Source organism: Scyliorhinus torazame, chromosome 8 (assembly GCF_047496885.1).
Source record: "Scyliorhinus torazame isolate Kashiwa2021f chromosome 8, sScyTor2.1, whole genome shotgun sequence".
Lineage (NCBI taxonomy): Eukaryota > Metazoa > Chordata > Chondrichthyes > Carcharhiniformes > Scyliorhinidae > Scyliorhinus > Scyliorhinus torazame.
This window is the reverse complement of record NC_092714.1, coordinates 138544838-138570132: the sequence shown is the minus strand read 5'-3', so window position 1 is coordinate 138570132 and position 25295 is coordinate 138544838. Positions and strand designations below refer to the sequence as shown.

The 25295-nt window shown below is 48.5% G+C and overlaps 3 protein-coding genes across 6 annotated transcripts in view; 1 reads left to right on the top strand and 2 right to left on the bottom strand.

Moving 5' to 3' along the window:
* LOC140428147 (RCC1 and BTB domain-containing protein 2-like) overlaps positions 1-25295 on the bottom strand; it is a 352551-nt gene that overhangs the window by 46530 nt on the left and 280726 nt on the right. The window lies entirely within an intron of this gene.
* Positions 1-25295, top strand: part of rb1 (retinoblastoma 1) — a 416864-nt gene that overhangs the window by 249938 nt on the left and 141631 nt on the right. The gene's annotated exons all lie outside the window — the stretch shown is intronic.
* Positions 19790-21931, bottom strand: LOC140428150 (lysophosphatidic acid receptor 6-like). The gene has a single exon (XM_072514273.1). It carries the CDS (start codon positions 21370-21372, stop codon positions 20362-20364), a length of 1011 nt encoding a protein of 336 aa, XP_072370374.1. The 5' UTR covers positions 21373-21931; the 3' UTR covers positions 19790-20361.

The window sequence follows — 25295 nt, the reverse complement described above, 5'->3', positions numbered from 1 at the left end:
TTACTACTTTCCAAGCTGCGACCTCTACCACCCTGAAGGATAAGGGTAACAAATGTTTCAGAACACCACCAGCTGCAAGCTTCCCACCTAGTCACACACCATTCTGACATGGAGTTATATTGTCATTCCCCCTTCATTGCTCGGTCGAAGTTCGGGAAAGGTCTTCCAAATGTTCTGGAGCTCCCTCACAAACACCATGACAGGTTTGCCTGCACCTTTTGGACTGTATGTTTCAAGAAGCCGCTCACCACCCATTCTCAGGGGCAATTAGTTTGTCCAATAAATGCTGGCATGGCGAGTGGCACCCTTATCCCATGAATGACTATTTCAAAAATTGATGTTAACTATGTGCTGACAGTATAATCTGTTATCGTGATGTTGATTGACAGATAATTATTGTCCAGAGCACCAGGGATAAATGCCCAGCTGTTCATCAAAATAGTGCCATGGGATATTTTACACCTGCCTGAAACAACCAAAAGGCAGCATCTTCAACAGTGTTGCACTCCTTTCACGCTGCATTGAATTGTCATGCTCAAGTCCTGAAGTGAGATTCAAACTCACAATCTGATTCAGGTGGTTTGCTACCAACTGAACTATGGCTGATACCGATGGTGTGAGATGAAGTAAGATGGGTGGAGGTTTGTGTGGAGCGTAATATCAGTATAGACCTGGTGAGTTTCTATGCAGTAAAATTTTGTTTGTTCCTGCAGACTCCTCTGACATGGTTGATCCAATGTATTCCAGGCAACATGTGATGTAGAGGACACCATTTTGCCGAAATCACTTTAGTAACCATGTTTTCTCACTCACTCCACTTCACATACAAATCAAATTTGTGGCACAATTGGTGGTACAGTGGTTAGCATTGCTGCCAAGGACCCGGGTTCGATCCCGGCCTTGGGTCACTGTCCGTGTGGAGTTTGTAAATTCTCCCCGTGTCTGTGTGGGTCTCACCCCCACCACCCAAAAAGATGTGAAGGGTAGGTGGATTGGCCCTTCATTGGGAGAAAACTAATTTTAAAAAAAATGTTGCACAAAACAATCCAACTCGTCTCAAATAGGTCACAAAACTTTCTAATTAGCTGAGCTGCCACATTTTTCAAAATATTAAAGGGTATTTGCTTTATTTTGGGCCCCTGTTTCTTCATCTTCCCTTCCAAGCTCACATTGTTTCCCTGTGATTTCAAGTCTGATTTGTTTTCACAATTCTTGCAGCCTTTATCCCTCTCCAGTCCAGTCCTGCCTCCCTGTATTCTCTGCTGTCTCGCATTTTTTGCACAAGTAACTGAAGAGAACATAGTATTCATTTTCTTAGCAGGTGCACCCGCTTTTCTCAGATTTAACAGCCAACGATCAACTAAGCTCAGCACTTTAGAGTCCATCTCTACAACTTCATCTCAGGAGAAAATGCTGGCTGTACTGAATTGTGTCCACTAAAGGCTCCAATGTTTGTAGACGTAACATTTTACTTCCCTCTTCAACATCCTACAATAACAGAGTCTTTTGTTTGGTCTTGATGTAGTTTCTTAATCACAAATGAATGCCTTCCTTCTCCCTTGTTTCTCTGATCCAACATAGAAGGATTTACAAGATATGGTTGTTGCAATAGAGAATGTGGAGAACATCACAGTAAGTTAATATTTTTAGAATAAAAGTTTACAGGGGTCACCATTGACAACGTCTTGCATTATTGCCTGTTGATTTAAAAGCTCACCATGAAAAACTCCATCGAGATCAAGGCACTCTCTTAGCCAACAACCTTTTGAACGATGCCTGTTTATACTTAGATCTATTAGGTTTGGATTTGTCACGTGTATCGAGGTACAGTGAAAGTATTGTTCTGCATACAGTCCAGGCAGATAGTTCTATACATGAAAAACATAGGACATAACAATAAATACACAATGTAAATACATAGGCATCGGGTGAAGCATACGGAGTGTGGTGCTTCACAGTAGAGAAGATGCGTGGAGAGATCAGTTCAGTCCATAAGAGGGTCATTCAGGAGTTTGGTAACAGCAGGGAAGAAGCTGTTTTTGAATCTGTTGGTGCATGGTCTCAGACTTTTGTATCATCATCACACTTTGTGTATACGTTAAAGTTGCCATCAATGGGAAGCGAGGATTTTTCAATGAGATTCGCTAAATATTTTATCAATGAATAAGCATTTATTTTGGAAAGCCCTTGTGGTCTAGTTCTTCTATAAATATTTGATTGCTTGAACTGAAAAATTCATCAATGACGAATGAAATGTAAACATTGCACTGTCACAATTTGCTTTCAAAAAGAAAGTCAACGGGTCTAGATTGGGCAAGTGTCAAAATTAATGCTGAAGAGGTTACTCCCCGTGCTTGAAATCAGGACATTGCTTTCTTATTGGAATGTATTTAGGCTTTGTTTGCATTTTACACACAGGAAGCCATTTTGTTATAATCCCTCAAATTAATTTTTATATGTTAACATTTAGGCATGGTGGAAATTCATTCAAGTGCACTCATATTTCTATTCAGCTGTGCTTAACGTTTCCATTTCAGAGAAATTACCTGAATAAGGTCTTTTGATGTGATGAATAGTTTCTGAAGGAAGTAGACAAATCTGATGAAATAATTTGTGTTCACAATTGAGTATTCACTTCTCCTTTCTTGCAGATGTTGATTCCTTAAGTAACTTCCAAAAAATGTTGACTCATCCCTAAGAGGTATTGGGCGCGGATCTAACGGGGGAAGCTCTGAGTGCAGTAGCGGGCGAGATTTTTATAATAATAATCTTTAATGTCACAAGTAGGCTTACATTGCAATGAAGTTATTGTCCTAGTCGCCACATTCCGGCGCCTGTTCGGGTACACAAAGGGAGAATTCAGAATGTCCAAATTACCTAACAGCATGTCTTTCTGGACTAGTGGGAGAAAACCAGAGCACCCGGAGGAAACCCACGCAGACACTGGGAGAACGTGCAGATGCCGCACAGACAGTGACCCAGTCAGAAATTGAACCTGGGACCCAGGCGCAGTGAAGCCACAGTGCTAACCACTGTGCTATCATGCTGCCCTGATTTACTGGGTGCATCCCGACGGCCGACCCGGCGAGATTGCAACCGGTATCTAATGTCAATTAAGGACGGTAATGATGCCCCACAGATTACACAGCGGAAATGGCTGTCCCGCCAGCTGATTTGCCTGGACCACGCCAGGCAGCTCTCTGCTAACGAGCAGAAGCAGCTCTTAACTGCTCCCTCTGAGCAAACCCAGACAGCACCCAGCCATGCCAACGCGCAGACCAGCCCCATATTGCAGTGATGCCAACCTGGCCAGACTGCTGGACACGGTGGAGTCACCCTGTTCCCCCGAAGTGGTTGGAGGCTCGGCCACAGGTCAGCCGGTGCTGCGTGGGAGGTAGTGGCAGCAGCCATAAGCTTGGGGAGTATAACCAGGAAGACTGTCACCCAGCGACGTAAGAAGCTCAATGACCTCCACCGGGCTGCACGGGTGAGTTGGCATCGGCCCCCTGGCAGTCCCGTCTGCCACCCCCAGCCCCCAGGCGGGCCAGCAGTTGGGACCGCGCATCCCTCCAACCCCCCCCCCCCCCCACCCAGCACAATACCGCACCTGTGCCCTAGCCCATCCTGGCACCCGCCAGCACCCCCACCCATGCTCAGCTGTGGTGCCCACACCTGTCTCCTGTCATAGCCCCCCCAATGCATGAAGTGTACGGCTCATAGTGCCCTCTCTTTGTCCATGCAGAAGTTGGCACACAATAGGCGGGAAAAGGCCCAGATGGTCGGCGGGGTGTCGGACATTAGAGTCCTCACCCCGTATGAGGAACGGGTCCTGGAGGTCACTGGGACGACCAGGGACAGAGCAGTCACCGACATCAAAATTGGCCTGCGACGCAAAGGTGAGGATTCTCCGGCCCCACCCACATGGCCTGTCTGAAGTGATTTTTGCATAGTAGACAAGATGATCCTTCCCTCTCACTGACCAGATGTCTATACTCCACAGGATCCCCCCATCTCATGGTGTCGGCCCATCTGCCCCCCCCCCGTTCCAAGTGAATACCTTGGAGGAGAACTCCGAGGATGCCACGGTTGAAGCGTCACCGCTATCATCCCACCTTTCACCAATTCAGAGACACACACCTTGATGGGCAAAATTAGTGGACAGGCTTCAAGCACGATCTGGTGAGCACCACACAATTTCCGATGCACATCAGGTGGAGGCAGGAACATCCAGGGGAGACAGCAGTCGGAGGTCTGCTGGATCCCAGGACTCACCTGGGTCCCAATCCGATGCCGAGTTTCTGGACCAGGTTATTCCAGAGCTGATACAGACTCTAGCGTGCGGCCGTGAGATTCAGGAGGGGATAGCAGTGACACTCGAGTGGATCCACAGCCGATTGGAGGAATCCTAAAGGAGATAGCAATGGCAATGCGTGACACCGACGCCAATACCACTAAGGTGCAGTGGAAAGCCTGCAGCATGACGTCAGCACCATGAGTGGTGATGTCCTAGGCGTTGCTCAGTCAGTGATGTCAATGGCTGAGCACCTTGACATCATGTCCCAGTGGCTGAGGGATGTGTCCCAGACACGTGGCCCTTCCGAGGCGCTGTGGAGCATTTCCAAGTCGCAGGTGGACATTGCCGAGGCACTCCAGAGCGTAGCCCAGTGACAGATGAGCATCGCCAAGGGTGTCGGTACCATGGTGTAGAAAATGGGGAGCCTCGACTTCCGGTTGCGGCTATGCGAAGCTAAGCCGCACATTCGGCAGCTCCTGCTAAAAATTGACTTTTGGGCTCTTTTCAGGGCCGCCAACGGCATTTTTTCAACGTTTCCCAGTGTGGGAAGGAGATTGCAATAGTTCCCCGACAGTGTATGGCTTGGACCAGGAGCGGGGCGACTAAAAAAGTGGTGGTGAACCCAAAGAAGGTGCGAGGGAAGAAGAGCAAAATGGCGGCGTGCAGGGACCAGTCAGCGTGGATGCAGTGGGCGCAGGAGCAGCAGGAGGTTATCCAGCGCTGCTTCAGGGAGATTAAAGCGGACCTGCTGGAGCCGATGAAGGCTTCTATAGACAAGCTGCTGGAGACCCAGACAGCCCAGGGGGTGGCGATCCGCGAGGTCCGACAAAAGATCTCCGACAACGAGGACGAGATCTTAGGCCTTGCGGTAAAGGTGGAGGCGCACGAGGCACTCCACAAGAAATGGCAGGAACGGTTCGAAGAGATGGAGAATCGGTCGAGGTGGACGAATTTGCGGATTCTGGGCCTCCCGGAGGGGTCGGACGTGGGGGCCTATGGTCACGATGCTAAACTCGCTGATGGGGCCCCTGGAGCTGGAAGGGGCCTATAGAGTGCTGGCGAGGAAGCCCAAGGCTAACGAACCGCCGCGGGCGGTGCTGGTGAGGTTCCATCGGTTCGCTGATCGGGAGTGCGTGCTCAGGTGGGCCAAGAAAGAGAGGAGCAGCAGGTGGGAGAACGTGGAGGTTCGAATATACCAGGACTGGAGTGCGGAGGTGGCGAAGAAGAGGGCCAGGTACAATCGGGAGAAGGCGGTGCTGCACAGAAAGGGGGTGAAGTTTGGCATGCTGCAGCCAGCGCGACTGTGGACCGGCAGCATTAATTTGAGTCCCCGGAGGAGGCGTGGGCCATTGTCCAGGCCGAGAAACTGGACACAAACTGAGGGTCGGGATGGGTGGTCGGGGATTGTTGTTGGGGTGTGATACTTTGAGGGGGGGTTCTTTGCTCTTATTACTGTTTGGTTCGATGAGGGTGGTTAGGGTGGGTTGGGCACTGTTTTGGTTGGGTCTGTCGGGTGGGCTCTTGGAGGGGGGGTAAGTAAATGGAGTAGGGGCGGATGGCCGGTAGGGGGGATGGGGCCCCGCGGTGGAGGGTGAGGCCCGAGTTGGGGGTGAGGGGACTGGGCCTGTAAAAGGAGCGGCGACAGGGGTGGCATGGCCGAGCAGGTGGAAAGCGCGGACTTTTTTTCCGCGCTGAAAGCTGGAGGGGGCGGGGAAGCGAGGGTTGTTTCCCGCGCTTGGGATGGAAGGGGGAGGCGGAGAGCCTGTGGGTGGGTAATGGTGCAGGAGGATATGTCCCACAATGGGAGGAGTCGAAGGAGAGGCGGGGGTAGCCGGGGTCAGCAGGAGTCAGCTGACTTACGGGAGTGCAATGGGGGGAGTAAAGCAGCTCGGAGGGATTCTAGCTCCGGGGGGGGTTGCTGCTGCTATGGTCAAGGGGGAGCTGGAGCGAGTAGAGGGGGTTGGGACGGGGGTCTGCCGCCGTGGGGAATGGGCTGGGCGTGGGATGCGGGCGCGTGGTTGGCCAAGGAGGGGCTATGGCTAGTCGGCGGGGGAGGGGGGTGGGTGGCTCCCCGATCTGGCTGATAACCTGGAATGTAAGGGGACTGAACGGGCCGGTCAAGTGGGCCTGGGTGTTCGCGCACCTGAAGGGGCTGAAGGCGGATGTGGTCATGCTCCAGGAGACACACCTGAAGGTGGCAGAACCGGTAAGATTGAGGAAGGGGTGGGTAGGTCAGGTGTTTCACTCAGGGTTGGATGCCAAAAATTGGGGGGTGGCGATCTTGGTGGGAAAGAGGGTGTTGTTCGAGGCGTCGCGCATTGTGACAGACAATGGCGGCAGGTACATAATGGTAAGTGGTAAGCTGCAAGGGGAGAGGGTGGTGCTGGTCAATGTGTATGCCCCGAACTGGGACGATGCGGGTTTTATGCGGCGCATGTTGGATCGGATCCCGGACTTGGAAGTGGGGGGCCTGATAATGGCGGGGGGGGAATTCAACACGGTGTTGGATCCGGCACTGGATCGCTCCAGGTCTAGGACGGGTAGGAAGCCGGCGGTGGCTAAGGTGCTGAGGGGGTTTATGGACCAGATGGGAGGGGTGGACCCTTGGAGATTTGCAAGGCCGGGGGCCAGGGAATTTTCATTCTTCTCACATGTCCATAAGGCTTATTCTCGGATCGACTTCTTTATTATGAGTAGGGCGCTGATAGCGAGAGTAGAGGATACCGAGTACTTGGCGATAGCAATTTCGGATCACGGCCCGCATTGGGTAGACCTAGAGCTGGGGGAGGAGAGGGACCAGTGCCCGTTGTGGCGCTCGGAGGTGGGGCTGTTGGCGGACGAGGAGGTGAGTGAGTGGGTCCGAGGAAGCATAGAGAAATACCTGGAGGCCAACGATAACGGGGAGATCCGAGTGGGGATGGTATGGGAGACGCTGAAGGCGGTGGTTTGGGGAGAGCTGATCTCCATTCGGGCCCACAAAGAGAGGAGAGAGCAGAGGGAGAGGGAGAGGCTGGTGGGGGAGATGGTGAGGGTAGACTGGAGGTATGCGGAGGTGCCGGAGGAGGGACTGCTGAGGAAGAGGCGCTGCCTCCAGGCCGAATTCGACCTGTTGACCACCAGGAAGGTGCAGTGGAGGAAGGCCCAGGGGGCGATTTATGAGTGTGGGGAAAAGGCAAGTCGGATGCTGGCGCATCAGCTTCGGAAGCGGGATGCAGCTAGGGAGATCGGGAGAGTTAAGGATAGGGGAGGGAGCGTGGTACGGAGTGGGGTTGGCATCAATGGGGTCTTCAGGGACTTTTATGAGGAATTGTATCGGTCCGAGCCCCCACGGGAGGAGGGAGGGATGGGCCGCTTTCTGGACCAAGTGAGGTTTCCGAAGGTGGAGGAGGGACGGGTGGCGGGATTGGGGGCCCTGATTGGGCTGGAGGAGCTGGCCAAAGGGATAGGGAGCATGCAGGTGGGGAAGGCACCGGGGCCAGACGGTTTCCCGGTCGAATTCTACAAGAAATATGTGGACCTGTTGGGCCCGTTGCTAGTTAGGATCTTCAATGAGGCAAGGGAGGGGGGGCTTTGCCCCCGACGATGTCCCGGGCACTAATATCCTTGATCCTGAAGCGGGACAAGGAGCCCGTGCAGTGTGCGTCTTACAGGCCGATGTTGTTAAATGTAGATGCCAAGGTGCTGGCGAAGGTCTTAGCCACGAGAATTGAGGATTGAGGCGAAGATAGTGGTGGCGATGGACGCTGAGAAGGCCTTCGATAGGGTAGAGTGGGGGTACTTGTGCGAGGTGCTGAAGAGGTTCGGGTTTGGGGAGGGGTTTGTTAGGTAGGTTAGGTTGTTGTACGAGGTCCCGATGGCAAGTGTGGCCACGAACAAGAGGAGGTCTGAGTACGTTCAGTTGCATCGAGGGACGAGGCAGGGGTGTCCCCTGTCCCCCCCTGCATGTCGCACTGGCGATTGAACCCCTGGCTATGGCACTGAGGGAATCGAGGAACTGGAGGGAGTTGGTGCGGGGCGGGGAGGAGCATAGGGTGTCGCACTATGTGGACGACTTGCTGCTCTATGTGGCGGACCCGGTGGGGTGAATGCCGGAGGTAATGAGGATCCTCAGGGAGTTCGGGGATTTCTCAGGGTACAAGCTCAGTATGGGGAAGAGCGAGTTGTTTGTGGTTCACCCAGGGGACCAGGAGAGGGGGATTGGCGAGCTCCCACTAAAAAGGGCGGAGAGGAGCTTCAGATACTTGGGGGTCCAGATGACCAGGAGCTGGGGGGCCCTGCATAGACTTAATTTCACGAGGCTGGTGGAGCAAATGGAGGAGGAGTTCAAGAGGTGGGACGTGCTGCCGCTGTCCCTGGCGGGTAGGGTGCAGTCAGTTAAGATGATGGTGCTCCCAAGGTTTTTGTTCTTGTTCCAGTGCCTCCCCGTTCTTATCCCGAAGGCCGCCTTTGGGCGGGTCAACAGGAGCATAACAGGGTTTGTGTGGGCGCGAGGGACTCCGAGGGTGAGAAGGGTGTTCCTGGAGCGGAGTAGGGATGGGGGGGGAGGCTGACACTGCCCAACCTCTGTGTGTACTACTGGGCCGCCAATGCGGCGATGGTGCGCAAGTGGGTGATAGAGGGGGAGGGGGCTGCATGAAGAGGCTGGAGACGGCGTCTTGTGAGGGTACGAGTCTGGAGGCGCTGGCAAGGCGCTGCTGCCGCTCCCTCCAATGAGGTATACCACGAGCCCGGTAGTGGTGGCTACCCTCAAAATCTGGGTGCAGTGGAGGCGGCACAGGGGGGAAGTTGGGGCCTCGGTGTGGACCTCAATACGGGGGAACCACCGGTTTGTCCCAGGGAGAATAGATGGAGGGTTTTCGGGGTGGCACAGGGCAGGGATAAGAAGGGATAAGAAGGTTTGGGGACCTGTTTGTGGACGGGAAGTTCGAGAGCCTGGGTGAGTATGGGCTTCCCCCCCGCGAACACAAAGAACAAAAGCACAAAGAAATGTACAGCACAGGAACAGGCCCTTCGGCCCTCCAAGCCCGTGCCGACCATACTGCCCGACTAACCTTTAGGTATTTACAGGTAAGGGCGTTTGCCAGGCGGCAAGTGGTGGAATTCCCGCGGCTGCTGCCACGCACAGTACAGGACAGGGTGCTCTCGGGGGCATGGGTTGGAGAGGGGAAGATCTCGGCAACTTATCAGGTGATGCAGGAGGAGGAGGAGGCCTCGGTGGTGGAGTTGAAAGCTAAGTGGGAGGAGGAGTTGGGAGAGGAGATCGAAGAGGGGATGTGGGCAGATGCCCTAGGGAGGGAGAACTCTTCCTCTTCGTGCGCGAGGCTCAGCCTCATACAGTTTAAGGTGCTGCACAGGGCACACATGACCGGGACAAGGATGAGCCGGTTCTTTGGGGGTGAGGACAGGTGTGTTAGGTGCTCAGGGAGCCCAACAAATCACACCCATATGTTCTGGGCATGCCCAGCGCTGGAGGAATTTTGGAAGGGCGTAGCGAGGACGGCGTCGGGGGTGGTAGGATCCAGGGTCAGGCCGGGCTGGGGGCTCGCAATATTTGGGGTTGCAGAGGAGCCGGGAGTGCAGGAGGCGAAAGAGGCCGATATTCTGGCCTTTGCGTCCCTGATAGCCCGGCGAAGGATTCTTCTTCAGTGGAGGGATGCGAGGCCCCCAAGCGTGGAACCCTGGATCAACGATATGGCGGGGTTTATTAAATTGGAGAGGGTGAAATCTGCCTTAAGGGGATTGGTGCAAGGGTTCTTTCGGCGGTGGCAACCGTTCTTGGACTTCCTGGCAGAACGGTAGGCAATGGACAGCAGCAGCAGTAACCCTGCGCGGGGGTGGGGGGGGGGGTTCTAGTTTATTTTTGTTTATTTACCCTGGGGGATCTGAGGGGGTGTATATATTTGCTATGTTTGCTTTTTGTTAACTCGGGGTTTTAATTTATTATTTATGTATAGGGGGGTACGGGGGTTGTTTTAATTTATTCAGTATTTAATTTTATTGGGTTTCTTTTTCATTCTGTTGTTGATATTTTGTGAAAACCCGAATAAAAATTATTTAAAAAAAAACGAAAATGGGAGCCTCTAGTGCTGGCAGAACAGATGACGCAGGGGCCACTGGAGCTCATTCCAAATGCCCCTCCGTCCCAAGGTGACCACCAAGGCCATAAGGGCCCTCCACACTCCAATGGCCTCAGCCCACCGGGCACACTGGTCCTAGATTTGGCCTTACCACATGCAGGCGATAAGTGTGAGAGCGTTGTCAGCAGAAAGACAGGAGTCAGACTATGGCATAGATTGAGGAGCATCAGAGTTTCCTCACAATGGGATATCATCACCCTCCTGCCTTGTACATTGACCCGCTGACAGTGCCAACACAGGCACATTGCCCGATGGTGATGTTACGTAGACCCTGGAAGGGTGGGGGGTGGTAAATGGGTAGGGCGGGTCGGAGGAATGGGTGGCGGGAGGGGAATGGTTGGGGATTGGAGGGGATGGGGGAATGGTTGGAGAGTGGAGGGGACGGGGGAATGGTTGGGGCGTGGAGGGGATGGGGGAATGGTTGGGGAGTGGGGGGGAGCAGGGGAAAGGTTGGGGAGTGGGAGAGACAGGGGACTGGTTGGGGAGTGGGGGGATGGGGAATGGTTGGGGAGTGGGGGAATGGTTGGGGAGGTGGCGCGTTGACGGATGAAGCCTCATCCTCTGAGAAACTGGTGAGGATGAGGGCCTTCCTGGTCCTCTGGACATGCCCAACCCTCACCGCCACTGCTTGTCCTCCATCCATCGGCTGCTCTCTCGAGTCCTACCCGGGCCCGTCCGTCAGTCCCTCCTGGTCCGACCACTTTTCATCTTCCACAGACAAGGCTGTATGTCCCTCCTCCTCCACCTCCATCACATCGCCCGCTGCTGTGCTAGGTTGTGGAGGACACAGTAGACCACCACAAAGCGGACAACCCTCTTGGGGGTGTACTGTAGTGCACCCCAGAACAGTTGAGGCATCGGAACCGCATGTTGAACATTCTAATGCAGCTGCTCAATGACAGCACGGGTGGCCACATGTGCCTCATTATAACGTGTCTCAGCATTGGTCGCCGGCCTCCGTACTGGCATCATTAGCCAGGCCTCAGCCCCCAAGAGCCAACCCGTTATCGTGGAGCGTTCCTTGAAAACGCCGGGGATCTCCGAATGCCCCAAGCTGTAGCTGTCATGCACACGTGAATGATCGGGAGGTGGGGCAGCACGGTGGTGCAGTGGTTAGCACTGCTGCTTCACAACGCCGAGGTCCCAGGTTTGATCCCAGCTCTGGGTCACTGTCCGTGTAGTGTTTGCACATTCTCCTCGTGTTTGCGTGGATTTTGCCCCCAGAACCCAAAGATGGGACTAAATTAAAGAATAGGTCCTCCAGGGTTATAATCTCTGGATTACTACCCGAGCCACGTGCCAATTGGCATAGGGTTGAGAAAATTAGAGAAGTTAACACGTGGCTAAAGGAGTGGTGCGGGAAAGAGGGATTCCATTTCATGGGGCATTGGCATCAGTACTGGGGCAGGAGGGACCTGTACCGTTGGGACGGTCTTCACCTGAACCATTCTGGGACCAGTGTTCAAGCGAATAGGATAAATAGGTTGGTCACAAGGACTTTAAACTAGCAAGTTGGGGGGAAGGGAAGTGTAAAGCTATGGACAGTAAAATGGTTAATGGAGATCAAGGCAGCAGGTTACGTGACAGGTTATTTTGTAGAGATATGGGTTCAAAGACAAGGAAAATTAGGAGAAAGGGTAAGAGGAAAAATAAATTGCGAAAAGTTACTGATCAAGGTGTTAGGATTCATAACAAAGACATAAAAAACAGTATAAATGTACTTTACCTGAATGCTCGTAGTATACGAAATAAGGTAAATGAGTTGATGGCGCAAATCATCGTGAATGACTATGATTTAGTGGCCATTACTGAAACTTGGTTAAAAGATGGTCACGACTGGGAGTTAAATATCCAAGGGTATCAGACTATACGAAAGGATAGAATGGACGGTGTAGCTTTGTTGTTTAAGGATGGCATCCGGGCAAGAGTAAGGGATGATATTGGTGCTATGGAGGACAAGGTTGAATCAATTTGGGTGGAAATCAGGAATAGTAAGGGGAAAAGGTCACTGATAGGAGTAGTCTATAGGCCACCAAATAGTAACAGGATGGTAGGGCAGGCAATAAGCAAAGAAATAACGGATGTATGTAGAAATGGCACAGCGGTTATCATGGGCGATTTTAATCTGCATATCGATTGGTTTAACCAGGTTGGTAAAGGCAGCCTTGAGGAGGAGTTTATAGAATGTGCCTGGGATAATTTCCTGGAACAGTATGTAATGGAACCTACAAGGGAACAAGCGGTCCTAGATCTGGTCCTGTGTAATGAGGCAGGATTGATTAATGATCTCATAGTTCGGGATCCTCTTGGAAGGAGCGACCACAATATGGCGGAATTTAAAATACAGTTGGAGGATGACAAGGTAAAATCAAACACTAGTGTTTTGTGCTTAAACAAAGGCGATTACAATGGGATGAGAGAAGAACTAGCTAAGGTAGACTGGGAGCAAAGACTTCACGGTGAAGCAGTTGAGGAACAGTGGAGAACCTTCCGAGCGATCTTTGACAGTGTTCAGAAAAGGTTCATACCGACAAAAAAGAAAGATGGTAGAAAGGGGAAAAATCGACCGTGGATATCTAAGGAGGTGAGGGAGAGTATCAAATTGAAGGAAAAAACATACAAAGTGGCAAAAATTAGTGGGAGACTAGAGGACTGGGAAGTCTTCAGGGGACAACAGAAAGCTACTAAAAAAGCCATAAAGAAGAGTGAGGTAGAGGTCGAATTTTGCTGGAGTGGCGGTCGGCATCGCCACCGGGGGTAGCAGCATTGCTGGGTTACCTGTACGACTTCCTGAGGTTGGAGAAGATAAAGTATGAGTTAAGGGGCTCAGCAGGGGAGTTCGAGAAAAGGTGGGGGATGTTTGTGACCGTGTTTGAGGAGCTATTCGTCGGGGGGGGGGGGGGGGGAATGTTTCCTGGGTGTTTATTTGCTGTAACCTACTTTGATACAAGTTTGAATAAAAAATGTTTTTAAAGTTGTGTCTATCGCATGCTGCTATGGTTTTTTGGTAAGCAGATAGTCTTATGTTAGTTTCACCAGGTCAGCACCTAATTTTTAGTTACATCTGGTGCTGCTCCTGACATACCCTCTTGAACTCATCAATGCATGAGTTTGGATACCCTGGCTTGGTGGTAATGGTAAAATTAGGGATTATGTCAGGCCATGAGATTACAGATAGTAAGGTAGCGAGGGAATGGACGGGGCTCCATAAGTGGAACTTAACGAAGCTGGTGGAGGAGGCCAGGGAGGATCTTAAGAGGTGGGATACACTGCACTTAACGTTGGCAGGGAGGGTCCAAGTGGTGAAAATTAATATTCTGCCGAGGTTCTTGTTTATCTTTCAGGCTCTCCCGACCTTTAAACCAAAGGCCTTTTTTCGGAAAGTGGACACAATCATCTCTGACTTTGTATGGGCGGGGAAGGTGCCGAGGGTGGGGAGGACCCTGCTACAAAGGCAGAGGAGGCAGGGGGGGTTGGCGTTGCCAAACTTGCTTCATTATTACTGGACGGCGAATATGGACAAGTTGCGGTGATGGTGGGAAGGAGAAGGAAGGGGTACAGTGGGTTAGGATGGAGGAGGAATCTTGTAAGGGGTCTAGTTAGAGGGCTATGGTGGCGGCAGCATTGTCAATGGCTCCGAGTAGGTATTCAGGGAGCCCAGTGGTGCAGTCCACAGTGAAGATATGGAATCAGCTGAGGAGGCATTTTAGGGTGGAAGGAATGTTGGTGCTAACGCCGCTGTGCGAGAATCATGGGTTTGAGCCGGGGGGGATAGATAGCGTATACAGGGGGTAGAGGGAATTGGGGCTGGTCAAGGTGAGGGATTTGTATTTGGAGGAAGGGTTTGCCAGTCTGGAGGAGTTAAGGGAGAGAGTAGAGCTGCCGAGGGGTAGTGAGTTCAGGTATCTACAGGTTAGAGACTTTGCACGAAAGGTCTGGAAGGGATTCCCTATATTGCCGAGATACACCCTGCTGGAGTGACTGCTGCTTACGTGTGTGGAAGGGGAGGGAAGAATTGGGGATATATATAAGTGGCTGGGGGAGCAGGGAGGTGAGCAGATGGTGAAAATACCTGCGAAGGGTAAACGGGACCTCCTCTTGTGCAAGGATGAGCCTGATACAGTTTAAGGTGGTGCACAGGGTGCATATGACTCGGGCGAGAATGAATGGGTTTTTTCAGGGGTTAGCAGATTAGTGAGAGGTGTGGGCGAGGGCCAGCGAATCATGCGCACATGTTTTGGGGTTGTGAAAAATTGGGAAGATTCTGGGCGGGAGTGTTCACGGTCTTAGCCAGGATAGTGGAGGAGGGAGTGGACCCGGACCCTTTGGTGGCGATATTTGGGGTTTCAGAAAAGTCAGAGCTCATGGAGAGGAGGGAGGCCGTTGTCATGGCCTTCGCCTCTCTGATTGCACGGCGTCGAATTTTGCTGGAGTGGCGGTCGGCATCGCCACCGGGGGTAGCAGCATTGCTGGGTTACCTGTACGACTTCCTGAGGTTGGAGAAGATAAAGTATGAGTTAAGGGGCTCAGCAGGGGAGTTCGAGAAAAGGTGGGGGATGTTTGTGACCGTGTTTGAGGAGCTGTTCGTCGCGGGGGGGGGGGGGGGAATGTTTCCTGGGTGTTTATTTGCTGTAACCTACTTTGATACAAGTTTGAATAAAAAAAATGTTTAAAGTTGTGTCTATCGCATGCTGCTATGGTTTTTTGGTAAGCAGATAGTCTTATGTTAGTTTCACCAGGTCAGCACCTAATTTTTAGTTACATCTGGTGCTGCTCCTGACATACCCTCTTGAACTCATCAATGCATGAGTGTGGATACCCTGGCTTGGTGGTAATGGTAAAATTAGGGATTATGTCAGGCCATGAGATTACAGACTGTGGTTGAGCAGTTTATCTGCTTGTGACCCACATTTTGAGTTGCTAGATCTGCTCTAACAAACCCATTTAGCAAGGTGGTAGTGCTGTCCGACACGATGGAGGGTATCGTCAATGTGAAGACGGGACTTCAAACTCCACAGGGACTGTGCAGTGGTCCTACCAAGACTGTCATGGATAGATGTATCTGCAAAGGTTGGATTGGTGAAAATAATTTCAAGTATGTTTTGGGATGGTGAGACAGAACATACCTAGAGATGGCTATGTTTAGAACATTGGGTGTGATCCAACGGCCAGGCTGTGCCCAGAAAGCAGCTCGCTGCAGTGCAGCGTGGCCATTGAAAGCTGGGAGACCGCCGCTCCCGGAGTCTACCCGGCTCGCAGTGCCTCACGAGATTCAACGCGATCTCGCGAGACGTTGCAATGTGAATCCCGCAATAAGCCTCACTCTAATGCGCAGATTCCTGAGGTTCCTGCAGCTTTGCAATTCAACCCCTTTGCCTCAAAGACCTCAGGCAAAAGCCGTTTGGTACTGGTCCCCATAAACGGGGGCCAAACAGAATGGCACTCGTGGGGGTCTCCATAGGGATTGGAGGCCCCTGGCTGCATGTCCTTTGGGCAGGGTGGTGCCCTGGCACTGCTGTTGTCACCTGGGTACCCTAGCAGTACCACTTGGGTGTCAGCCTTGCACTGCCCAGGTGGCACTGCCAGCTGGTATGGGCACCGCCAGGGTGCCAAGCTGACATTTGTTTGAATGATTTGCCTGGGGTTGCCTGGCGCAGGTGTTTGGGGGGGGGGGGGGATCCTTCCATTTCACGTTTAGGCTGGGGAGAGGTCGGGGATTGTTTCAGTGGCCTCAGAGATCGGGATGCCATTGATCACTCGCTACAGTGGGGAGTTCCAGTGAGCAGAGCTCCCACTGTAAATAAAGGGAGCTATGTGCGGCCTCAGCTACGCATTCTTCGTTCAGGCCCTTTATTCAACGCAAGTCACGCTGAATAGCCACGTGTTTCTCGACCCAGCGAGTGCTGAGAAACATGTGCCTAAAAACACTCGATAGGGGACTTTGTTCACTTTTGGGAGAATTGCGCCATTGTCTGTAAGGTATGATTCTATGAGTGTGACGGTGTCAGAAGTTTGCTTAAACAGTCTGTGGTTCAGCTCTCCAAATTTTGCCATAACACCCAGCTGTTAGTATGAGAGGCTTCTCAGGTCAGCAGATATGGGTTTTCCATTGTATTTACAGATGCTTGGTGATTTGCCTGGTTTAATTTATTTTTGCAGACTTTGTAGCCGTTTAATATAACTGAGTGGTTTGCTTGGGCATTTAAGAGTCAAACACATTGCTGTGGGTTTAGAGTCGCATGTAGACCAGACCAGGTAAGGATGGCAGCTTTCCTTCCCTAAAGGACATTAGTGAACCAGATGGATTTTTGCAACAAATTTTTAAAAAGTGCATCTTTCTAACTATTTGTCTGTGAAGGCCTATTTTCTGCTTTACATATCATGGCTGATCATCGAGTTCAATACCCTGATGCCGCCTTCCCCCCATATGCCTTGATCCCTTGAGTCCTAACTCCTTCTTGAAATTACACAATGTTTTTGCCTCAACTACTCAACAATTCTGTGGTAGTGAATTCCACAGATTCACCACTTTCTGGGTGAAGAAATGTCTCCTCACCTCAGTCCTAAAAGGTTTACCCCTTATCCTCAAACTATGACCCCTAGTTCTGGACTCCCCCACCATTGAAACATTCTTTATGCATCTGCCCTGTTTAGTCCTGTTAAAATACATTGTGCAACACCTTGCCAATGGGGGCATCCTATATATTAGGATGTTTGGCAAATATTAATTTGGTTACACTGTTACAACAAATCAGCTTTGATTTCTGTTACTAAGATCATTAAAAAAACACACAAGACCAGGACCTTTAACATCAGATCTGACACTGTTCATACTGGTTGTTACACCCTGTCTTTATTCTCATCCATATATTTGATGTAAAATTCACTGCTTCATGGGCACGCCTCAATGGAAATACAAACTCTGTGAAAGCTGCTCGTGTTAATTACTCGGGCAGTAATGAAAGAGAAAACCAGCGAGGAATGAAGCGAAAGCGGGCGGTTGTTGAAGGAAAAGAAACAAGCCACTGAATTGAAAAAAAAAAGATTCTAAGCGCTGGACTTTCGGGAAATAAGAACTACAACGAATAAAGTGAATCTTTGTTCAGTTCGGTCCCAGTGTTGACATTTTATTCTGGTAAAGATAAATTCTGTGAACATTAGGATTCTTTAAAAAAATCAATGATGAATCCAGCATTCAAAAATGGCTGAACATAAAGTGTGGAAATGGTCAGCAGTAAGCTGAATGAATAAATGGAGGATGGGAAAGTTTTTGTTTTCCTCCTAAAGGAAGTGATTGATAAAAACAGGCAAGTTCAAAGCAAACTCGGAGAGGATCAGAAGCGAATGGATAAAGGGGAAAGGCTCGAGCATCAAACAGCTTTGCTGAGGAGTTTCTGATTATTAAAGGAAGATCACCGAAAGAACTATAGCTATTATCTAAGTTTTTTAAAAAGGCACCGTCTATAGCTGAGGAGAGAGAAAATCGCAGGCAATCTAGATAGGATTTGCTGTTCACAAACGACGATTTATACCCTGTAATTATTTTTGGCAGTCACTTTGAAACATTCTTGTCGATGCCTAGGGGAAACGAATTGGTAGATTTTTGATGGACAAAAGATATCAACGGTTACAGAACTAGAGCAAGTACTCTGAGTAGATGGAGTTAAGGTGCAGATCAGACATGATCTAACTGAATGGCAGAGTAGGCTCAAGAGACTGAATAACGTATTGTGTCCCTATACCTAGATTTAAAGTGTTACCGTTCCTAGTCCTGAATCCTCATCATACTTTTCTCATGGACTGCGTCTCTCGCATTATCAATAGGAAATTACATTTTCAGAAGACTTTTGGAAAGTCAAAGTGTAGGTATTACCACATTGTCACTGAGATTGCCAAGCAGAAAAATACATTTTCAAAAGGTTTTTGGAAACTGAAAGTGTGGATTTACCACAATGTCACTCAGATGGTGTGTTGCTCTTTGTGGGAGTACACCGCCAATCTCAAACCATTACTATTTTTGCAAGATGTACCTTTTGTGTCAGGGAGTATGCTATTGTAATGAAAGCTGAGTATATTGTGTATAGTGGTGAATCCACCTTTGCCTATCTTCATGTTTGTTTCTTTTGAGTCTTAACTGATTCAATATTTACTCCCATTACAAAGGCCATCTTCTTACAACTCTGGAACAGGACGGTCTCTGCCCCTGCCTTAATCCATCCACTGCCAAAATGGTCTTTTGGTTGGCATCTAATCCTTCACCTTCTGTAAACTTTAGCTCATCCAAATTCTAACATGCTTTCCCATCAATCCTGTGCTTGCTGACCTATGTTGACTTGTGGTTTCCAAATGCCTCCTCTTGTTCAGGACCCTCAATAACCTCATCTTTCCCCCCCTTTACAACCTCCCCTGACTTACAACCCTCCCAATTCTGCGTTCTTCCAATTCTGACCCTTCTCCTTTCGCCACACAACATTGACATCTGTGCCTTCAGCCATCTAGGCCCTGAATTCCTGTCTCCTTCTTCAAAATCTTTTTCCAGACCAAATCTAATTTCAGAAAAATATATTTTTAAAAGTAGTTTCTTGTAACATGGCACTGGTTTCTAAATATTAAATTATTTAAATTATTTCAGGTCATAAGTATAAATTAAGGTTAAGCTTTTTTTTTCTGAAATTATTTCATCAGATTAATCTTACTTGCATGAAACACAAATTGGAATTATAACGAGGCATTGGCCTGTAGATTATGAAAGCGAAAACATTGTCTTCTCTGCAGAAATCCCTATTCTGTTTTAGTAGTGCTCTTAAAAGTGTTATTTCAGTTAGTATTGCATGATGTCAGTCTGCAAGTCAACGTATTTTCATAATGTTACTGGTTTTATTACTTGGTGGCAAGAGAAAATGCTACAATTGCTTTGCTCCATCTGCCTGGGGAAGTGTGTCAGCTGTTCGCATTGTCACCAATGTGTTAGTTTGGGAAAATCCCTACAGATTTCAGGTATAAATTAATAGAAAATATGCTTTGACCTGCACAATTCTTCTAAATGGAAATTTACTTTGGACCTGCTCAGAAGCATCTCTAATTAGCTTAATTTTTAAAGACAGACAGATGTTTCAGAAAATAAAGTAGGATATCTTCCTCAATTGTACAGTACTTATCACAAAAAGATAAATCTGAAAGTCAAGCAGCCTGATTTATCTAGCCTCATTCAAGTCATTTACAGAATGATATTCTATGATTTCTTCTACATTTGAATTCATATTGCTCATACCTTGGTTAACTTGATGCAAAGGTAATGTCATTGTTACAGTGCCCTGACTATTTCATTGTAAATGTTCATAGATACACACAGCCAAGATGTCAGAATGTTAGATTTATTTTATATATACAAATGTTTAAAAATATAGATGTTCTTTCTAAACAATTAATGTATATTTCCATTTATAGAGATTAAAAAAATAAACCCCTTTAGTTGAAGCAGTGCCTTGGATCAAAGGCGTGTGCGGCTATTGATCTGTCTCGTACCTCTGACAAATCCATTACATTGACATAACTGTTGTTCATAATCACCCGCTCTTTACTGCATTAAATGAAATTTGGGTGAAATAGGAAAACTAAAGAATACTTTAAGTGGATAGCTCTATGAATGAAATAGGAACTTTCGCTTTCTCCTGCCTCCCTCCCCCACCCATGTTGTGCGATTTCCCTACAGGATATTAGTTTTCAATCCTTTGCTATACTCAGAACCATTAGCTACACCCCACTGACAGGGGCGATAATTACTGCTCAAGATTTCAAGTGCACGAGGTCATATATTTGCACAGAAACGTTATCCTGGTTTGCATAATAATAAAAACACATGCTTACGAGATCTCGACATTTATCATTTGTTTCAAAGTTCATTCGGTAACAAAAATAGCCGTAGAGATTTTAAACAGTCGACTCTGAATTGACGGATATTAGCCGCAGATTTTTGGTGGGGAAACTTTGGTGCAAAGCCTCGGAAAAGTCCGAGTCAAGTCTCAGTGACTTAGACTTTCTCTTGATGGAATTCTGAAAGGTTTCTGAAGTGAAGTAATAGACAATTGGGTCAAAGCAGCAGTTGGAGACGGCAAAGCACAAAGTGATGGGGTACATTGTTTTAACTGTAGTTACCACAAAGCAGTTCCTCACCGTCCCAGTCCTCACCAGTGAGTACATCACCAAGGTTACATTATAGGGTACAAAGCAGCAAATGAAAGTGAGGAAATGGACCACAATCATGCGGAGGATTTTCTTCTTGTTGAACTTGCTGCGGGAAAGGGTAATGGGCTGTTTTAAAGTTTTTAGCACCATTGAAAAACAGAAGAGATTCAGCAGCAGAGGGATGAAGAAGCCCACGATCTCGATAAATATGACTATCTTCGACAGGAAGGTTTTCCAGGTGTCGCTGGAAAAGTTTTCGAAGCAGGTTTTGGTCTGATTAGCTGTGCCCTTCGTCGTTTGTAAGAAGGTTGCCGGCACACTTCCGGTGAGCACCGTCACCCACACGGCCACACACACAATGATAGCCTTTTTTTTCGTTCTAAGCATTCTTGATCGAAAAGGGTGGACGATGGCCAGGAATCGATCCACGCTGATGCAGGTCAGGAAGAGGATACTCCCATACATATTGGTGAGAAACAGTGTTCCTGAAATGTTGCACAACAAATTCCCAAATGGCCAGTCTCTGGTCACATAATAGAAAATCCGAAAGGGCAGCGTGAAGACAAACAGCAAGTCTGACACGGCAAGATTGGTCATGTAGGTTATCGTTTCGTTTCGAAGTTTTAAGGAACACCTCAAAACGTACAGGGCCACGCAATTTGATCCGAGGCCGACGATAAACACCATGCTGTAGACACTGGTGTAAAGTGTGTATTTAAAGGTGTCGTCAGGGGTACACGTAGCGTTTGAGGCCATGGTGAGCACTATTCCTGTTAACGTTACGATCCCTATTCGATCACCGTTAAGATTGTATCCCTGTGCTAGATTTACGGTGACACTGCATCTTGGCAAAAAAGTGGTGTGAAATGGCTTATTTTGCTGGATCTTTATTGTAGGGAGTGGACACTCGGCTATTCATTCGACATTGACTTCGTTTGCGTGCCAGCTAACCCTATTTCTGCTGATGAGTAAGCTTGGTTTAAAACTGTTTGTACAAGAACATTGCTGTAACTGACCCGGATTGCGAGATTGCACAATAGGTATTTCCTTCTTGATAATCAGAATTCTGGTCATGTAGAACAAAGATAAATCTTGCTTTTCAAAGTTCCTTAATACGTACGTTAAGATTGTTGCTCAGTATCTTGCAAAAATATGAAACTAAAGCTGGTAAAAATCGTGTTCCAGTTTCCTTAGTCCGGAATACTTAAGCAATGAGTTTGAAGCAGTCACATCTCTGCTGGCTGTTAAACAGGCTTTTCAACTCCCCACAATTCGGATGACACCTCAACTTCGTGAAAATCGTTCTTAGCTGGGTTTCCTCCCAGATGCAAATATCATTGGTTGAACAGAAAGTATTAAGCATGCAAATAAGATGATGTCATAGGAAGATGGTTGGAATTGGACAAAGAAAAATGGGCTCAACCCATTTTATTTGCTGTGTTTTGTAAAGTGCTCAGGGCTTGTAAATACTTGACACAGGATTCTTAATCGATAACTATTTAAGTGCTGACGATTTTTTCTACAAAGTAGTAAGATTTGATGCGATCATCTCAATTAGAGCATGAGCAGCCTGCAATTGTACATCAGCTTTAAAATAATACATCCTTAGTGTACAGCTAGCTGGCTGTTCTCATTTTTAATTTAAAGTCTTTTGTGATGGTTACTCTTGAAGGACATACACATATGTATTCCTTCTCTCTGGTGCACCCTTTTTTAATCACTTTTATATTGTTGCTTTATATCTAGATTACATTTTAATGTTTACCTGAAGCTGCAATATTTATAAAAATGTTTAAATTGCATTAGGCTGGAAACCGCGAATAGCTTTATTCTGTTCCATGATTTCACATCTGATTAAGAAATACATACATTATTTCTGTACAATTTGAATTTTATTTTCTCGCATTATTTTAATATACAAATATTTTGTGAGGTTTAATAAATCTCGCATTATTTTAATATACAAATATTTTATGAGGTTTAATAAATCCAAATTGTGAGATCACAAACATATCACACATGGCAATACATAAAGAAAAGGATTTATATGATGCTTTTCACAACTAGCAGATGTCTCAGTGCTTTTCAGCCAATGAAACATTTTTTGGAGTGTACTCACTGTCATAAAGTAGGAGCACAACTAATTTGTGCTCATATAAATAAATAATCTTTATTGTCACAAGTAGGCTTACATTAACACTGCAATGAAGTTACTGTGAAAAGCCCCTAGTCGCCACTTTCCAGCACCTGTTCGGGTGCATGGAGGGAGAATTCAGAATGTCCAATTTACCTAACAGCACGTCTTTCGGGACTTGTGGGTGGAAACCAGAGCACCCAGAGGAAACCCATGCAGACACGGGAAGAACGTGCAGACTCTGCACAGACAGTGACCCAAGCCAGGATTCGAACCTGGGACCCTGACGCTGTGAAGCAGCAGTGCTAAACACTGTGCTACTGTGCCGCCCTAAAACCCCAACAAACAGCAATGTGAATAGTGACCTGATAGTACAGAACTTGAGTATGGCTGAAAAATGATACTTCGTCAAAGCTCTTCATCTTGCACTCATCAGGACAATCAGAAGAATACCAGTGTCAGGGTAAACAACAACTTTCTACGGTATGAGAAGAGATTCTTATTGGTGGCAAGTGGAGAGGCATTGTCGTTTTAAATATATATATTTTTATTAAAAACATTTTCCAATATAACATCAGAATCATTTTCACTTGACAATTACAATATTCCAACCCCCCTCCCCAAAACCAAACCCTAATAGAACAAAAATCACATGGACCCACCCCCCCTAACATCTGACCAGCTCCCTGAAGTAGGAAATGAACGGCTGCCACCTCATGTAGAACTCTTCCATCGACCCTCTCAAGATATGCTTGATTTTTTCATTTTAAGTGAATTCCATCAGTTCACTTAACCATGTCGAGGCACTGGGCGGGACCGAAGACTTCCATCCAAACAGAACTAACCTTCGGGCTATTTGTAAGGCGAAGACAAGGACATCTGCCTTCACCCCCGTCTGCAGCTCCGGTAAATCTGAAATCCCAAAGATAGCCACAAAAGGGCAAGGTTCCAACTCAACCCCAAGAATTCCTAACGCGGTGCTGAAGAAGGAGACGCAAAAGAATCACAGACTAGCGTTACAGACTCCCGGCGGGTGTGGCAAGACCTAAACAACATTGCGGGCTACAAAGCAAAGCCGAGCAGTATCTCCAGCAGCAGTGCACCCCTCCCCGATGAACTCAATGTATTTATGCTTGGTTCGATCAGGAAACCAACAATCCACTGTCGAGTGCCCCAGCAGCCCATCACACACCCATGCCCACCATCACAGTTTCCGAAGTCAAGCTTTCCGGCTTTCCTGAAAGTGAACTCTTGAAGGAGACAGGTCCGGACGGGATCCCTGGTCGTGCACTCAGAGCCTGCGTGGACCAGCTGACAGATGTGTTCGCGAATACCTTTAGCCTGTCCCTACTCCACTCCGAGGTCCCCACCTGCTTCAAGAAGACCACCATCATACCGGTGCCAAAGAAGAACCAGGCAACATGCCTCAATGACAACCGTCCGGTGGCCCTGACTTCAGTCGCAATGAAGTGCTTCGAGAGGTTGGTCCTGAAGCGCATCACCTCCACACTCCCAGAACACCTTGATCCACTGCAATTCGCATACTACCGCAATTGGTCCACAGCAGACGCCATCTCCCTACACTCATCCCTAGAGCAGTGTTTTTCAAACTTTTGTTCCGGGGACCCATTTTTACAAACCGGCCAACCTTCGCGATCCACGCCGGCCGACCTTTGCGACCCACGCCGGCCGACCTTCGCGACCCACGCCGGCCAACCTTCGCGATCCACGCCGGCTGACCTTCACGGCCCACGCCGACCGACCTGCGCGACCCACCATTTTCTCTTGCCTTGTTTGTTGCTGACAAAAATGGAGAAAATGGTTTTGGGTCCCTTTGGCCCCAATGGTCCCTTTGACCAGATAATTACCTGCAAATGCTCGCATTCAAAGCATTGTCTTGCATCTTTGACTTTGTCTATATATATGTTTCTGGAACCTACCTCTTCATTCACCTGAGGAAGGAGCAGCGCTCCGAAAGCTAGTGATTTGAAACAAACCTGTTGGACTTTAACCTGGTGTTGTAAGACTTCTTATTAAACTGAATGAGGCTGAGCTTCGTGCCCAACTAAATGGATTTGACTCTGTGTAGAGCCTCACTCCACACACACACCACACCTCTACCCCTCCCCCAGCATAGCTTCTCCAACTTCCACTTGACCTCATCCAGTGGAACCCATTCCATCAACCAAGTCAACTATAAATGTCCAACATCTTCCTTTCCCCTACATCAACCACCGATAGAACCCTATCCATCAGCGAGGGTGAAGGTGCCCAGGGGAAGGAAGTAATTTCCTTAGGTACAAAGGCAGATAACTGATAATACCGAAACAGGTTAGCTCTCGGATGCCGGTACTTGCCCAACCATTCTGTAGCACAGTGGGTAGCACTGTTGCTTCACAGCTCCTGGTTCGATTGGGTCACTGTCTGTGTGGAGTCTGCATTTTCTCCCTGTGTCTGCGTGGGTTTCCTCCGGGTGCTCCGGTTTCCTCCCACAAGTCCCGGAAGACGTGCTATTAGGTGAATTGGACATTCTTAATTCTCCCTC